This window comes from Schistocerca piceifrons, chromosome 5 (genome assembly GCF_021461385.2).
Source record: "Schistocerca piceifrons isolate TAMUIC-IGC-003096 chromosome 5, iqSchPice1.1, whole genome shotgun sequence".
In the NCBI taxonomy this organism is placed as follows: Eukaryota; Metazoa; Arthropoda; class Insecta; order Orthoptera; family Acrididae; genus Schistocerca; species Schistocerca piceifrons.
The window spans coordinates 275,436,386-275,454,527 of record NC_060142.1 but is presented as its reverse complement, the minus strand read 5'-3'; the positions used below and the strand labels follow the sequence as shown (position 1 = coordinate 275,454,527).

Here is an 18,142-nt window from a genome sequence, read left to right as displayed (position 1 = left end):
AATTCCTGATGCAGCAGTGCCTGTTGCATGGCAGGTTGTCTGCATTTGAAATCTGTGCCATAGAGTGATACAGAATTTTATACTGGTAATTTATATGATGTAGCTTCTGTGCTGAACAGTCAGGCACATCTTTTGTCATGTGAAAAAGAGCAGCCAGCGGCTTGTGACCCATCACGAGAAAAAAATTTTCTACCGTGCAGATACTGACGAAGTTTCTTGACGCCGCAGATGATGGCCAAGCCTCAATTCACACAGAAATGGTGGGACACAGAGGCTTGGTAGTGGTAAGTCAGGGATGTGACACAGACGGGACGTGAGCACTCAACATTGAAGAGACACTGTCAGACAGAAGGGACCATTGTGCTAAGAGTAGATCAGAATATGCAGTCTTCATAACGCAAAGCTATTGATGCACGAGATCTTCCGTAACTCGTAAATGTTGAGCAACGAAGATCATCTTCGGTGCATTGATAATGGTTCAAGAAAGGAAAAGAAGTATGGCACATTCAACATAATGAAAAAACTGAACATGTATTCTGAACATTTCCATCACTTTTACAGAATGTCCCAAAAGTGTATTGTATTGAAAAAAGTGATCACAGCATACAGAGAAGAGTAATGAAACTAGAATGTTTTTTTTGTGTGATTTTCATTTGAATGTTCACTTGAATATTTTGTGAGATATTCAGAGTATTAGGAGTCTTTCCCAAAATCTGATCGCTCATAAATATCTCACAGCAGTAGACCAGAAATCTTCGTTACAGGGTGTAGTTTCCTACCACATTATAGAGATTTAGCCCTTATAGTGAGTAACAAAATGTCCCCTTTGCCAGACAACTAGATTCCAGTCAGTGTCAAGGACAACAAATCCCTCCCATGCAAGATAGAACCAGAGAATTTCATGTATCTTAGTGCACTAGACCAAGGGTGGCACACAGCCTCATTCAAACTAACAGAGTATGTCTGGCTACACTTTTCATTTGATAGACCTGCTACACTAAGGAGATAGGAAACTCATAATGTCCAGCAAAAATAATATTAAGTTTTCTACATCTTATGTGATAAAACAGCCTATTTTCCTGTGTCAAAAATATGGTTCTGATTGTTGTTATTCTAATTGATAATAACATATAAATAGCATTTATAGTCAATATTCTCACAAAATATCTTGTTATTTTTACGTTATTAAAGCTCAAAAATCATTAAATATCAAGATCTGGTTACATGATCGAAAATGCTCTGTTATTTCCTGATGTTCTGGTGGCGTCACAGGCTATGAGTAAGACGAAGCTATACGTTTGTTAAGGAGTGTTAGCCGAAGTTGCTATGGTTTTACGTAATGTTTCTGCGAACAGTTTAACTGTTTAGTGATGGAAAGTGCAATTATAATTTTTAAGTAACAATGGAAAGGAATTCTATGAATGCTGATAATGGAAGCCTAGCGAAACTTTGTGTATTTATGCCCCACCCATTTTGAGTGGCGAAATGTGCAGTGACAGACATTATGTTCTCTGCTCCCTGCATCATTAAACTTGCTCATAACAAAAGAATTGTAGAACTTTGGCAAATGGGTGTATTGTAACTAGATTGTCAACTGTCAGTCATGATCTATGACCCAAAGCACAATAAAATTATTCTTAGCAAAATGTATTGCTGAATTCCTATGTTGAAGAAACTCAGCAGCGAGACAACGTATAGCAGGTGTTCGGTGGTGTAACGAATTGTGCATCAGACTGCAGCTAAATAGGTCATATGATCAAATCCTGGAAGCGTTATACATTTTTAAAAGTTTTACATGAAATATGAAAATAGCATTAGCAAAAGCAAATGTAGCAATTGTTTCGATTGTGCGATTTTTTTAAATATATAATTTGACATTAGTTTCAGTCTGAGAAATGGACAAAAGAAGATATATGCATTTACTTTGCAAACAGACAGTTGATGGTTTTGGAAAACATTTCCAATACTGAAGATATAACCACACTCCCAGAGTACATATAGATGTAGAACGATGAGGTTATACGGAGAGATGTAAAGTGTTTACAACATGAGAGATGTAAAGTGTATACAACATGCAGATGACACAAACATAAGGGGTGTGATGTTAGTGAGTGTAAACTGATGTTAACATCTGAAGCAGACTTACTTCATCGTTGTGTAAGATGATGACACTGCAAAAGTTTAAACAATAAGGATCCTAACTGGACAGTTCGAAGATAAAAAACGTTGTTTCTAATAAAGCATAGAGTGTGTGATCACATTAGCTAGAAAATATCTTTTTGAAAGTGATGTGTGTTAATGGCAATTGCAAATGTAAGTGCATGTAAACAGCAAAGAAAACACAACACTGTTCTGTTTCTGATCAGTGTGATGTTTTGTACGTGTGATTTGGTTTTCATATCAGAGGACTGTCGCGTCGTTTCACAAATAAGTTAAGAATATTCTTTCAGGTTAGATTCACTCCTGCAATCTATGGACAATGTCCTATAAAATTTGATGGTCTACTCCTCTAACAACTGAACTACTGAACAGCTGACGTGTCGTTGGATAACAGGTGCAATCTGCGTGAAAATTCTATGAGACGACGTGGCCATCTGGATGCACTTTTAATAACTTTACTCATGTCTTGAACACACTTAACTTGTGTTGAAAAATAAGTGTGGTCAAGGCATAAGTAAAGTTATTAAAAGTAGTTGGGTAAAATGACAATTTTCACTATGTGTTTAATTTCGTTGAATCACGCAATCTTTCATTGTAACAGTGGGAGAGCATATATCGGAGGCAAGTTAATGTTAACTTCACTGTGCAACATATTTTTAGTTCACTAACTGGACTTGTGTGTCATCGTGGTGGCAATTTGCTGGTACAGTGCAACCACATCTTACGCATCTCATTATCTGGAACACTCAAAAAACAACTTTTTAGAAGTTTTTAAAAATGTATTTGTACAGTATGGTACCACACACCATTTGTAACCCATTTTCTGAAACGTAAATCACAAAACAAGACATCACTGAATTAGCATTATGGCAGCAGGAGCAGTGAGCTTGCCAGTGACATCACAGACACGAGTTGATTGGAGTGTTTTAGTGGGCTTTAAAATTATTTGAATTTCATTTCCATTTTTATAAAAGAATATTCAAATTTGAGAGGGGGAAAAAGTGTGGTAGGAGCATAAAATGACGTAATTAATCATTTAAGACAATTTCCAGAAAACAGTCAAAATACCCTATTCTGCCAGTAAAAAGTCGTGAGAAGAAAGCCATACTTGAGAAGTGCCAGCATACCCCAGTTGATAAAATGAATTTTCAATGAGCAAGTAAAAAGTGAAGAGTAGATTTGCACATCTGTCGGAACCCAGTGATTGAGGACAGAAAAAGTAATGCTGACTGTACGTATTTAGTGCAGCTGCAACAGGAATAGTCTTAAATTTTTCCTTATCTTCTGTTGCTGTTTGTGCAGATGTGTATTCAAATAAATATTATGTATTTTGACCAGTGTTGTTGTACTTTCTCGAAATAAGGATTCTATATCTGCGATAAGTAGCACAGAAAAACTTAAGTGTTTGAGCTGCACAATATTGTAACTGTACAGATTCGGCATCATTTGTTCGGGAAAATAAAATATAGTGCTTTTTTTTTTTTTAGATAACATAAGTAATTGTGCAATAACTGTTACAAAAATACGTAAAATGGCATTTTATCTCGTGTGCACTGCCTGCATTAAGAAGGCCCAAAAAGGTATGCATGAAATAGTAGAACACAGAATGCTTTAGATACGTCAATAAGATATATCAGTAGCAAAAGCCATTTTTCATTCATTGCTTGCTGGAGCACATGCCTTTTTTTCGACAGTATGTGAGCAAAAATAGTTATTGAATGTTTCGTGAATGAAACTGGTAGCATAGGCAAGAAAAAGTTGCGTATACAGTATATAGCCAGCTCTGCTGCTGGATTTATGATTGTCTACCTCTAGTTTTAAAATGAAAATAACTCTTAATGCAATGTTAACTTGAAATGTGATTGTAAGTGCCTTCACAAACTGAACATGAAAGGTAGACGAGCCACAAATCCGCATAGTGTGTGGTCATAACATCAAGTGTTGTACGTTGTACCATGTAGCGGCCAAATGTCAAAAAGCCACTTTTTTACTCAGGACTGGATAGTGGTATCACTCTTCGTCTCCACTTAAAAACAATTTTAATATGTTGATTGCTATGTTCTAAGACCCACCAAACATAAACTGGCCAGCGACTATGTTCTTCACTGCAAACTTTTCCAAATCTGCCCAATAGTTTACATATTCGGGAAGTTACAATATAATGACTGACAATAATGAAAATAAATCCAGTGCACTATCAAGTTGTGATGTCAGACTCTATGATGTCAAAAAAACTTTTTGAATAGTTTCTTCAAAATTGAATGAGAGAGACTGCATTGTAGAGAACATGAACAAATCCCAAAACGGTGGTTTTTAAATTTTTATGTGATAAAAATTTTACTGAGAAACAATGTACACAAGTCGACGTAGCTTTGCTTCATGTACATAGTTTCTTGTTTATTTATTTTTGAGGCACATAGGATGACTCCAAATTAACCATCTTGTGCGTCGTGTCCTCAAATGAGGACACTCACAGTTCGGGTCATTTCTGTCATCATTCACATCTGAGGTGATCGTAAAAGCACAGGCACCTCATATGAGGACTTACAATAGTTGCAAGAATGTCTCCTAGACGGCAGTGTTGGTGGTTGGCACGTGGAAACCTTAGATTTGTCACTCCATTTTTGGTATAATCACGGAGCTGTGTTGTGAAAGTTTGACGTTGTTCTGTGAGAAAAGTACTGCTCTCTCTAGAAAGCTGTGTGTTATAATAAGTTTGGCAATACTTATTACAAATTATTTGACACTTTTTGCAGATATCTGAATCGTATAAATGTTTTTCATAAAAATTATTTGTGTCCGGATTTGAGGACTTTATCTGCCAAGATGACTTTACACTACTGTCTTCAGTACGTACAGAATATTGTCTTTTTTCTCCTCTGTTTTGTAGTACCTTATTTTACTGTATGTAGCTCTCTGTCACGTAGTCAGTTTTGATATATACTAACATAGATAGTGGCTGTAGCCAAACATCAGAAAATTAGTTCGATATGCGTACATGATTTTATAGTTATTTTCCAAAAAGTGAGTAAATCTATATTATTCCTTTAGGATGACAGACAGGCTGCATTCATCAGCCAAGATATTTGAGGACGATAGAATTCGTTCAAATAAAGAAGAAAGTAAGAACTTTCGCCAGATTATTTGAGGACGATAGAATTCGTTCAAATAAAGAACAAAGTAAGAACTTTCGCCAGATTATAAGTGATGCGGAAATTCTTCAAGTTTTGGAAGCTGACTCAGAAGATGATTTGGGTTGTAGTGATGACTCTGACATCGACCCATTATTTGAAGTGGACCTCATCACTGATACTTGTAATTTATCTTCAGAAACAAGTGACACTGACAATGAAAATTTTCCCAACAATGAAACAAGTGCAACAAATTGTACTGAGGTTGAAAGTTAAATTTGAAGAGATCCTTCTGAACCAGGAATATCAACAAAATGTCCTAAAAGGCATGTGATTTGGTTCAGTGAATTGGACAAGTCAGTTATTGTGCCTCCATTTACTGGAAAAGCAAAAGTGTGCATTACTGGAGAAAGTCCCCTTGATTTCTTTATGGAGCTATTTCCAGAGAAACTCATAGCTGCAGTAGTTGAGCAGACCAACTTATATGTGCATCTGAAAGGAAAAGAATTTTTCTCTACTTCTATTTCGCAACTGAAGATATATTTTGGAATAACACTCGTAATGACTTACTTGAGATATCCAAGAATACGACAGTATTGGTCTGAGGAAACTGGCTTACGCATGAACTTGATTGCTGATGCTATGCCGCACTGGAGATACGAAGAACTGTGCCGTTTCCTACATTTCAAAGATGTTTCTACAATTCCTCCTGACAATCCTGACAAAGCTATCTGATTATAATCAATTTTGGAAGCCCTGCATGATAACTATCACAGGGCTCTCAAACCTGAAGAATTTCACAGTGTTGTTGAGATGGTGATTTTGTTCATAGGGACATCATCATTGAAGCAGTACTTTCCCAAAAAGCTGAAGAAATGGGGCTACAAAATGTGGGTGCGTGCAGGTGTGTCTGGTTATGTTTATTGCTTCGAACTGTTTCAGTGCACTGGAGGAGGACGCAGTAATATCTCAGAATTTGTGGCAGCAGGAGATTTTGTGCTCCATGTGTCATGACATTCATGAAAAGAACGACAAAGTCTATGCTGACACTCTTTTCAGTAGCATTCCCTTGGTGCTAAAACTGAAAGAGCTAAACATATGGTATGTTGGTACCATTCGCGATAACAGACTGGAGGGAGCAGATAAAAAACTGAAGTTGGCAAAAGAATTACAGAAGAAGGGACGTGGCAGTTCCTCAGTAGTGGCATCAACAGAAGGCGTTACTGTCACGAGATGGATTGACAATTCACCTGTAACTGTTGTATCGTCATATGCTGGAAGAGAACCTGAAGGTGTTGCAACCCGATTTTCTCGAAAGGAAAAGAAGTTTATAGAGATCAAAAGACCCAACTGCATTGGAGGAGTTGACCTAATGGATTCTTTGGTGGCCCTCTATAAAATGACACCAGAAATCTTAGGTGGTGCGTGAGGATTTTCTACCACATGCTAAATGTGACTGTACTAAATGCATGGATACTGTGAAGGATGAGTGAAAAAGAAAATATGGATTTGTTAGCATTCAAAAGTAGTCGCCTCTGGGCTAATATACAAAGTGAAAGCAGAGATTACAAGAAAGAGTAGAGGCAGGCCTTCAGATGAAAGCCCATTGCTGTCTGTACAATCAAAATAGAGAGCCTGTAATGCAGTACCCAACGAATTACGCTTCGATGGTGGATCACACTGGCCAGCGAAGTCAGGTGGTTTCAATACCAACAGGTGTCACGATCGGGACTGCCGTTGGAAAACCCATTACATTTGTGAAAAGTGTAAAGTTGCTGTGTGCCCTGAGAGCATCAAACAATTTCATTGTCGACAAAATACAAAATAGTGCACACTGTTCATGTATTCTTTGATATTACTAAGAAATGTTCTGTGTAAAACGTTGTAGTTTTTGTGCTCTTTGTCCTCATTTGAGGACACCTTGCTGTTGGTCTATGGCATTATTATTATTTATTTATTTATTTTTTAGATAAATTATGATGAAGTCTGTGTAAGGTGGATCTTAAGGAACCAAATAATGTATTAGAAATTATTTTCAATGTTGGGTTGATAATTCGTGCATGAGAGGGATAATGAGAACAGCAGTGCACCACTTGAACATCTCCGCCACATGTCCCTTTGGTATACTACATGTGGTGACAAACAGACATGGCGCAGACCACGATGAGGTGCATTCCTGCCATGCCACCACTATGCGATTTGCTTAATTTGTTAACATGGAGGTGATGTGAAACAGCCCCATGTCTCCACCAGACGTCCACGCCATGCTAAGATTTCCTTTTCCAGCTGACTGTAGTTGACTTGGGCCATGGTCAACAACTTAGATGCAAATTTTGTGGATCATTCACTGTTTCCAATCTTTTGAGATAAAACCACCCCTATTGCATCAACTGCAAGCACTAGTGGCTGTTGCAGGTTGAAACGAATAATCCATGGGTGACTAGGCAATGCATTTTTCAACTTATGAAATGATTGTTTGCATTCTCCTGTCGATTAGAAAGGGGGTTTTTTACACCAGAGGTGTTTTGGTGATAACCAGATGAGGTGCCCATTGACGAGCAGGAATATGTTTAAACACAAAAATTTGTTCCAACCTTTTGAGTTCGGAAGCAGCTTGATTGTAAATGGCGGGAGGCACCAGATGTGCTGGTAGAACTTGGGTCAAGTATTTGAGTGCAATGTCTGCTTGAAAATTATCCTTTGCATGCCCCAATGTGCCACTGAACAAATGTCCACATTAATGAATGCTTGCATGGGAAACGTGTACATCAATAGCGTGCATGTAGTACTGAATATCTAATCCAAACAAATCAACTGCATCCCTGCCTGAAATATTGGGACTCGAGCATGATTGAACTACTGTGAATGGCACTGATGTAGTTGTATTATCTCATTGTTTTCCTTGCAAAATGCATGTTCCAAGAAAAATTACTGTGTCTGTTGTAGGCTGTGAGGTGCACACATGAGCTGAGTGTGTTCCAGTTGCCCGTAAGCAGTGTGATTAATCAGTGTGATTGAAGCACCACTATATAACTGAAATGGTACAGTTTGATTGCAGATCTGTAAAGATATGAATAGTTTATGGTTTGTTCTGTGAATATGGCTGTCATTCATGACTTTCAGAAGAATCTATTGTGTGAGAGACAGAGCCTTTCACTTTTTGTGCATGCGAGGAGACTTGGTTAATTGGCTTGCAGCTGTCGTCAGCATGAGCTATGTGGGGGGGTGACTGTGTAGAACTAGTTGCAGTGAGTGTTTTGCCAACAGGCACAAATTCTGCAGCCTATTGTACTTCCTACCTTTGGTTACATCATTGGGACAAGGATTGTGACACTTTAGAATCTCAACACGTATTCTGTGGTCTACAAGATTCTGAATAACGGCATCATGAAGCATTTCATCTTGAAAAGAAGCTCCACAAGTGCAGTTGAATGTACTGTTTCTAGTCATGCCCTGGGGTTCAGCGATCCATTTCTTTGTAAGACTGATTACTATGACGATGTGTTTCAAAAAGTTTGAAACATACAACAGCTGCATGAATCTGAACTTCAAAAAATTCTTATACTTTCCAAACAGATTCCTCACAGGGTAGCGTTTGGGCTTCTTTTAGTATGCCTGTCAGTGGATGTAGAGATGCATTCAGATCAGCAGGCGTAGTTATCAAAACGGAACAGTACAGAATGCTGTTACAGAGGGAGCACGTGAAGCATGGCATGGGGAGAGGCACTGACTTAGGTGTTTAGTTGTTGGCGGTGATAAGTCTTTCCCGGCAGTTCTTATGCTGATTTCAGCTATCTCAGACCAGTCCCTCTCCTCCCCCTGAGATTGCCTTTTTCGATCCTTCTGTAGCCAAAGTCACTAAGAGTGCTGAATCACATGAACTTATGGGAGTGGTGTGGGACATACTTTTTGCAGTTGGCAGATGGCAAAGTTAGATGTGCTTTGTAGTGATCTAATAGTGCACCATTTGGTGAGCTCAGTGTCCTTGCCTTCCACTTGAATGCTGTGTGTTGATGCCATTGACGATTAGAGTGCAGAGGTTTCACAGCACTGCCTGTCGTTGCCTATGCCAAGCTTGGTGAGTACCTGTTAATCAAAATGTCATGATCCGCACTGAGAACATTTGTCAGGTTCTTTGCCACTTTCCTTTTGTACCTATTCCCACTCAATGGGCACACCGGTGTTTGTGTCCTGATTGTCATTTAGCGCATTTTCGACAGGAATGCCGACTTTTTGTGAGGTCTGCTGCAAAATATGTCATTTTGTGACAGCAAGCTGTGGGACAGATGTCAAAGTCTCCAGTGTTTCCCCTGGACTCGGAGGCCATCTCAGATCCCCCTAAGCATCGCTCCAGCATATTATGCTGTCATTGGTAGAGGATAGTCGACTGTTTTGCAGGTTAACACAGCAGCAAAGGTCAGCCTTATTAATGTAGATACCTACACACTCTTGGGCTGCCCTGTGCTGCGACAGCCACTACATCAAGTTGTGTCTTACAGTGAACAGTGAATTCCTTTGAGGTAGCGGTTCTGCATCCTTGCTTGTTATAAAAATGTGGAATGGCAACTTATATTGTTAGCAGTAAATTCACAGTTTGTGCAAAATGTTTTTCAGTTAGACTCTTTTTCCATTTTGGCTTCAGGGTAGTTGATAAGTCTCCGTGGTCCCCTTTCCAGATTTGGATTCCATGGTATTGTCATAAGACCTGCTATTTGTGAATGCCGTGGCTCAGGCAGAAAATTTCGAGACAGACATCTCACTTTTAAGTAATTGTTGATACCTAACTTTTGTAGTCCCTACCCTATACCCTTTGCCGTGTGTGACAGTCAAGACTGAGTCTCAACATTGGCAGGCCCTCAGCATTGTTTCTCCTATTTTATCGAGGCAGTGGGCTTCTCCTATTTTGTCGAATTGGTGGGCCACCCGTTTAATGGTGATCCAGAAACCAGACAGCATCGTGCAATTTTTCGATGATTTTAAACAGTCAGCCAGCGAGCTCACATTGTGTTGCAGATTCATATCAAGTTCTGTGGCCAGAGGAGTTGCTAGCAAAGTTGTAAGGAGGTCAGTATTGTTCACACATCAACTTGCGCGATGCATATCTGTGGCTGCTGTTTGAAGCATCTTCTTGGAATTTCTTTGTGCACAACACTTGCTTTGAGCTTTACCACTCAAATTCTTGTCTTTCGGAATCTCATCTGTGCTGGGAATTTATCAACAATACTTCGAGGAGTTGATTCAGGACAATCCCTGTTGTGTAAACTACCACATCATCTGAGCATCAGTCTATACACGAGAGGAGCATTTACGAAATCTTCAGGCAGTTTTCCAATACCTTCTGGAAAATGGCCTTTGTTGCAAGCTGGTGCATTGTTTGGATCATGTGCTTGATGCCCTTCCACAAAGTTCGTGTGGTCTGGATTGGCAACAGGAATTTCACTCTCTCAAGCTGTTTGTGTTCTGCTTTCTGTTTGGCTTCCTTTATGCCAGGTAAACTGTTGATGAATCACAGTCTGGTGTTGATGTGGTTCTGTCCCTTCGGAAGTCAGGTGGCACCAAGCAGCCCATCACTCAAGCATTTGAGATACTTCTTGCGGTACAACATAACTACTCACAAATGGAAAAGGAGGTGCTAGCATGGAGCGTAGTTGTTATTCATCAACGACCACAATACCCTAGTTTCCTTATTCAGCTATCGCTGTGGGTTACTGGATTGGACTGCCCACTGGTCGCAGAGGTAGGTTGCAATTACTGTTAGGACATTTGTTGCCTGTCCACTGCCCAGCATGCTAATGCAAATGCACTACTACAGTTGTGGGTTGCCCCCATTCGGAGTTAAATTGACAGAGGGCTCTAGTTCTTGGTTTGGATGGTACCTTTCAGCAAACATTGCTTGGTTTTTCCTTTGATTGTGCTGGAGGTTGTAGCTGCCACTGCTGCCGACTCACTTTTTCAGAAAACCATTTCCACTGTCCAGACATGTTGGCCCGAGTGCACTCCTTCGGTAGCAGATTCTGTGTGGTGTACATTTTTTTCTGCTAGGGGATTGCTTCCTAGTTGTCCAGGAGGTCCTCATGCTTGCCACAGACGAGCAAAGTTGTTGAGTGGTCATCTATCCAGTGTTGCAGCCTTGGAAACTCCAGTTGCTGCATGCATTACACTGGGGTGTGTAAGACTTTGCCGCATGTCACATTTGCAGTTTTGTATTGAAGCAGTGCACAGAGATGGTTAATATAGGTAAAGATTTCTTTGTAAAGGCAAAGCAGGAAAAGGAATTGAGTTTTATTGAGAATGCTAAGCAAGCCAGAAGCACTGATGAATGACTGTACATCCAAATCTTCATCATCTGTGGTGATATTTTGGAAAGTGTTCTCCAGTTCACAGTATTTAAGATGTATTGTATGAACAGCTCGTGAATTAAAATTGTGGTTTGTAGTACATGTTCGAGGGAATCGGAGTCTTTTATTTTTTTAAGGCCGCATTCTACAGAAGCATCAAAACCAACTGACAGTGAATGATATCTGGATAAGTGACACTCTAGCAGCAAGTGGCAGCTTTGGGCAATATGCTTGGGAGCCCTGTGTGCAAGCGACAATCTCCAGCTACAATGTGGCCACTAGAGCTGACCAGCTGTTACTATAAAATAGTGTCCTTAAACTGCAGAATGCTGTAGCCCAAGAGTAAGGCAGCAAAATTAGCTTTACTTACGAAAATGAAATGGTATAGGAACGCTGTGCATGAAGTTCATGAGGGGAGGTATCTTCATGGAGAATTTCATATTTGTATCATCAACTACAGAGATCACCATACAAATTCTTCGAATATACAAGAATGAACAGAGCAGAGATGTTAGATTGTCTGTCTCATCAATAAAGCTGCTACCCCACCCGCCGTATTCACCAGACTTGGCCCCTTCCGGCTACCATTTGTTTTCATCAGTGGGACATGTATTGGCTGAGGAACACTTTGATTCCTACGAAGAAGTCGAAAATTGGGTGTCCGATTGGTTTGCTTCAAAAGATGAACATTTCTATTGGCGTGGTGTCCACAAATTGCCAGAAAGGTGGTCAAAATGTATAGAAAGCCATGGTCAGTGCTTTGAATAAAATGTTTTTACTTTTCAATTCAAAATTAGTGTTTCATTTTCACAAAAAACAAAAAAAAAGAAAAAACAAAAAAAAACACTCATTTCATACTAGTACACCTGGTACTGTTGCTCGTCAACCTCTGGAATGCCTTTTTTCCAACTGTCCATGAGCCACGATGCCATTTGGGATCTGCGTAGTGTGTGTGCTGAAGTCACTCATTGTGGAGCCAGTACAACCCCAAATCCAGGGTTTTAACTATCTGCTGCCCTGGTTGCTGGAGAGATGCAGAGTGGTTTTAGATTTGGTATTGTGTAGGAGAGATAGCATTCCTGCTTCTGTTTTTAATGCAATATTCTCTGATGTTTTATCTGAGTACCACGACCATGTAGCTACCACGACCATGTAGCTCTTTTTACGGGTGGGTCTAAGCAGGGGGACCCTAGTGGTTGCTCTGTTGTTTTCCCGGATCATGTCCTCAAGGTCAGACTGCCTCCAGAATGTACTGTCTTCGAGCAGAATTATATGCGATCTCGTGAGCACTGGAGCAGATGAGACATTCTCCCAGTGTTAGATTTCTCGTCTGCTCAGATTCTCTGAGCGCACTGTACACTCTCCAACGTTTGTACCCAGCAGATACATTAATCCCTAATATACAGGATGTCCTCCTGCAGCTACGACGAGTGGAGAAGGAGGTGTCTTTCTGCTGGGTACCTGGGCACATTGGAATTGCGGGGAATGAAAGGGCGGGTCGAGCAGCCAAGAAGGCATGTCCGATCCTCTGGTATTTCAGTGTGCTATCCCCCTCATGCTGTCACCTTGCTGTTGAGGAACAAAGTCGTGTGTTGATGGAAAGACAAGTGGCTGACAGTGATAGATAACAAGCTCCGTGTCATCAAGCCCTTAACTCGGCTGTGGAGTACTTCTTTCCAGCCATGCCGGTGAGACAAGGTCCTTCTTACTTGTCTTTGCATAGGCTACAGCCCTATGACACGTGGATTCTTTCTCCGGTGAGAGGACCCTCCAATGTGTGGTGCTTATGGTGTGCAGATCACGGTGCATGGCATTTTATTGGACTGCATTTTATTTACTGACAAGTGGACTGCGGTGGATTTGCTTGCGGATCTGCTGTCTATTTTATGTAATGATTAAACTAATGTGGTTAGAGTTTTTAACTTTTGTGAAATGTCCAATGTGTTAAACAAGATTTTAGGGAGATGTTCTTAATGCGTCAAAGGGTGGCTGGCTCACCCTCGTTTTTTTTGTAAGTGGTCAGCCAGTCGCATGTCCCTGTTTTCTTTTAGTTCTTCTGTGTTTTAATTTCTTGATTAGCTCTCTTCCCTCCTAATTGGGTTTAGTGCATGTGATACAGAGTGACTGTGTGGTCACTTCGAGTGCATGCATGTACAAATCTTTTAGTTCATCTCCACATTTGTTTTTCGTAATGACCTCGCCATTGGACAGATCTACACACACACACACACACACACACACACACACACACACACACACACACAAACACTCTCTCTCTCTCTCTCTCTCTCTCTCTGTCTCTCTCTCTCTCTCTCCACAAACCCTTGTGCAAAGTCTATTGGAGCATCTGCCGTTGACAGAAGTACAGTTAGTTGCTGGGCATCTAGGGTGAGGTCATCAGAAGGCGGTTCGGCGGAGCTGCCCGATTTGCAGCTGTCGGGGAGACCGTCCACAGCTGTCACACCTGACCCAGCCCCCTCGGACTTCCACACGTGTGGGCCATTAAAGGATGCAATTCATGGAAGACATTTTCAGGACGCTGAGGAGGCGATTCACACAGTGAAGCACTGGCTCCACCACCAAGACAAGGATTGGTACCGACAGGGCGTACATGGCCCTTTTTCGCACTGGAGGAAGGCCGTAGAATGGGATTGGAAAAAAAAAATGTGGTGCATTACTGTCTGGGCAACCCTTGTACATCATCAGTGCTCATATTAGATGCTATAAAGCTTGAAAGCTTGTGGATTATGGAAATCCAACCTATCATTTCTTGGTTTCCAGTAAAATTGAGCAGGTAATTTATAGGGCCCAAAAACATTCCTCCTGGTAACTCTGACAGATGTTATCTTTTGTTTCTCTGATAGCTATGTTAATCAGATCAGACTCAGATAAGCATGTAATTATTGCCCCAGTTAAAATCCAAAATGGATAATTGCTCCTATGAGCACTCACCCTTTCAGGTTTGGAACATGGACTCCATCTCAAGATCATACTGTCATACTAAAACAGAGGGAGATTACTTGAAGGTTGTTGTCCTGTAATGCAACTATTATTTACGTACAACAGAATTTAATGGTGCAGAGTTTCACTACTTTGTATTAACTTTTGACATGTAAAAATGGAAAATGTTGTGTGAAACTTATTTTGTGGTTAAACCATTATAGGTAACACAAATGAAACTTAAATAGTTAAATGCTATTAAAATATGTTCGTGCAATACATAAAATTTATATTATACTTTACGTAAATATATACACATCAGTTTGCGATTTTTAAATGTTATGTATTTTTTTTGTCCACAGTGGTTTCTATGAACACACATCTGCCAATAGAAAAGAAATTACAAGAACATTTGGCTCAGTCAAATGATATACAAGGATTCTTGGTGTGTGTCCGAAATCAATTCAAACGTCACAGAGATAAGAAACACTAAGAAAAATGCCAAATGCTAGTGAAGCAATTTTCTAGTTAAACCATTGTAGGTGACACAAAGGAGACTTATATTTAAAGGCTATTAAAATATATTTTTTATTATATCTTACAGAAATATATACATATGTATATGTGCACGTGCGTGCCCAGACACACACACACACACACACACACACACACACACACACACACACACACACACAGATGTCTATGATCCTACACTTGGCTCAGTCAAAAGATATACAATGATTCTCTGCCCTAATTAAATTTTCATATTAAGCTTGAGCACTTGTGTAGGGCTTTTTGTACATGAGTAAAGATGCAAATAAAAACATTCCTGCTTCACGTGAATTCTGGAGTTTATTAGAAAGTCACGTAAAAATACTGAAAACTGAATATTATATATTTTGCTATACAACCACCGAACCCCCCGCGATAGTAATATATCATGACTGAGTCAAAACTGAGACAGAGATAATAAGCTGTGTGGTTACAGCTGCCATCCTATTTATAATCTTTAAATATGAGTTTAATGACAATGAATCTTATGCTGTTGTAAATTTTAAATTTACAGTCATTATATAAGACTAGAGATTCAATTATGTTTATTAAATTCACTGACTTATAATTATTTTACAAAATTTATTTGCAAAACTAATGTGCAATCATTTTCATATTATATACATACTGTTTGTTATTTCTTTCTTATCTTAGTTTACAAAATGTTTTCAAGTAGAAAGTAATAATTATTTATTACATGCAATCTTTTTAACTCTGTTTTATATCACTTGACACATTTTCATTTGATAAATAAAACTTTCACATGGTGCAAAACAATGAAGTACCTACCGGCTGCATTATTATTATTATTGTTATTAAAATTATCATCATCATATATATTGATTATAAATTACATAATGACTGATATTTTAAGTCAGGACAAAACAAAATACAGTAGGCTTGCAATAATCTGACATTTGACAGTTTGATGTGCTCGGTAGTCCAATGCTACGTTGGAGCTGGGCACTGCGCTTGCTCCATACACAGACAGGCACACATTTATCACGACAGTCAGCTCCTCCCATCTGCCTCATGCCTCACACCAATACAAATGTGCTATTGAGAGTGCTCCTTTCATGTTGTTAGTGAATTTAAATTCTGCTATGTGGCTTAATTGTCCTGTTTTAATTTTTGTGTTGAAAAGAGTTGTGTGATTACAAGCACAAGTGGAAATGCTAAACATAAGCATAAAACGTTAACTCTTACTGATAAATAGGAACTTATTAAAAGCTATGACCATGTTGAACCTTCAACTTCCATCTCTAAAGCTTTTGATATCAGCAACGTATCATTTACGAAATAGGAAAAAAATAGGAGTAAAATAGAATAATTTGTAAAAACTGTAGATGAGGACTCAGAAAAATTTTCACATGAGTGGATACCATAAAGTGAGGGAGCTCGATACGTTTGGTTTTAAAACAAAGCCCAACTTTCTTATCATGAAATGAGCAACAATTAATTTGGGAGTTCGTAAAGCACCTGTCTCTTTGTTGTAGAAAGCAATTTTCAGGAATAACTTCTGGAAGAAGTGGGGACTTCTGCTAGCTGAAGGTAAAAGCGTGCCTCAACAAAGTGAAATCCTTGCACATGGTGACAGCGATTATGTGATACATTGGGAGCGGCAGTACAGAAATGAAGCCTTCTCTTCCCTATTTCGAGATGATACAAAATGGGCTGGCCTTCTCTGAACTTTTTCAGTAACCTCCATCAAGCCTATCTGGCAAATATCCCATACATCACTGCAATACTCTAGCAGAGCAAGGTCGAGCATAGTGTTGGCTGTCTCTATAATGGATTTGTTGCATTTTATAAGAGTTCTGCAACCAAAATGCAGTCTTGAGTTCGCCTTTCCCACAACATTATCTATGTCATGGTTGCAGTTTAGATTGCTCATAAATTTTATCCCTAGGTACTTAGTTGAATTGACAGACTTTAGATTGCTAATTTGTCATGTAACTGAAATTTAAGGGATTCCTTTTGGTGCTTGTCACATGATTGACCTCACACTTCCCATTCCTTAAGAGCAATTGCCATTTTTGTATAATACATGTACTACATAATTTGTGTAGATTATAAACAGTAGAGGGCCTGTAACACTTCTTTGAAAACAGAGATATCATTTCTGTTTGATGACTTCATGTCAGTTACTATAAACCTCGCAGACTAGAAATTACGAATAAAGTTGCATAACTGAGATGAGACTCCATAGGTGAGCAATTTGCTTAGAAGCTGCTTGTGAAAAACTGCATAAAAAGCCTTCTGGATATCTAGAAATATGGAATCAACTTGGGACACCCTGAAGTGTGTTAAGGACGCTTTCCGTATTTGCCTGGATGCCTTCAATTGAGTCAAATCGTTTCCCTTTCAGTGAAAATTTGTGTTTAGGAAACTGGTAGAAGTCCGCAGGGGCCAAATGTGGGGAATATGGCAGTTGTAGAAGCACAGGAATTTTGAATTTGGTCAAAAATTCAACAATGGAGAAGGCACGATGAGCTGGAGCACTTTCATGGTGTAGCACCCAACTCCTGTCTTTCCGCAATCCAGGCCTTTTCTTCCACACCCTTTAGCACAAACGCTCAAGGACACATTTGTAGTATTCTTGGTTGATTGTTTGTCCCCCAGGGGTAAATTCATGATTTACAATATTGGTAGAATTGAAAAAAATCACCAACATTGTCTTCTCCTTCGACCGACTTGGCCGTGCTTTTTTCAGTCATGGTGATCCTGGAGTCTTCCGTTGCGAAGATTGCACTTTGGTTTCAGGATCATATCCATGTACTCATGATTTGTCACCTCTAATTACCCTATTTAACAAATCTGGGTCATTTTTAGTCTGCTTAATCAGTTCTTGGCACACTTCAAGTCAGTATTGTCTCTGGTCACTTGACAACACTTCTGGAATGAATTTTGCAGACACTTGACGCATGTTCAGATCTTCATTTAAAATTGACTGAACTTCATAGAAGCTTAAATTTAGTTCATCAGCCATCTCCCCGATTGTTAAGTCTATGATAAGAGCAC

The 18,142-nt window shown here is 39.4% G+C and overlaps 1 protein-coding gene across 1 annotated transcript in view; it reads left to right on the top strand.

The window, feature by feature from the left end:
* Positions 1–15,898, top strand: part of LOC124798380 — a 41,866-nt gene extending 25,968 nt beyond the window's left edge. Inside the window, exon 4 of the mRNA XM_047261753.1 lies at positions 14,932–15,898. Within this exon, the coding sequence (XP_047117709.1) occupies positions 14,932–15,062 (131 nt within the window). The 3' untranslated portion in view covers positions 15,063–15,898. The remainder of the gene's footprint in view (positions 1–14,931) is intronic.
* Positions 15,899–18,142: the final 2,244 nt, after the last annotated feature.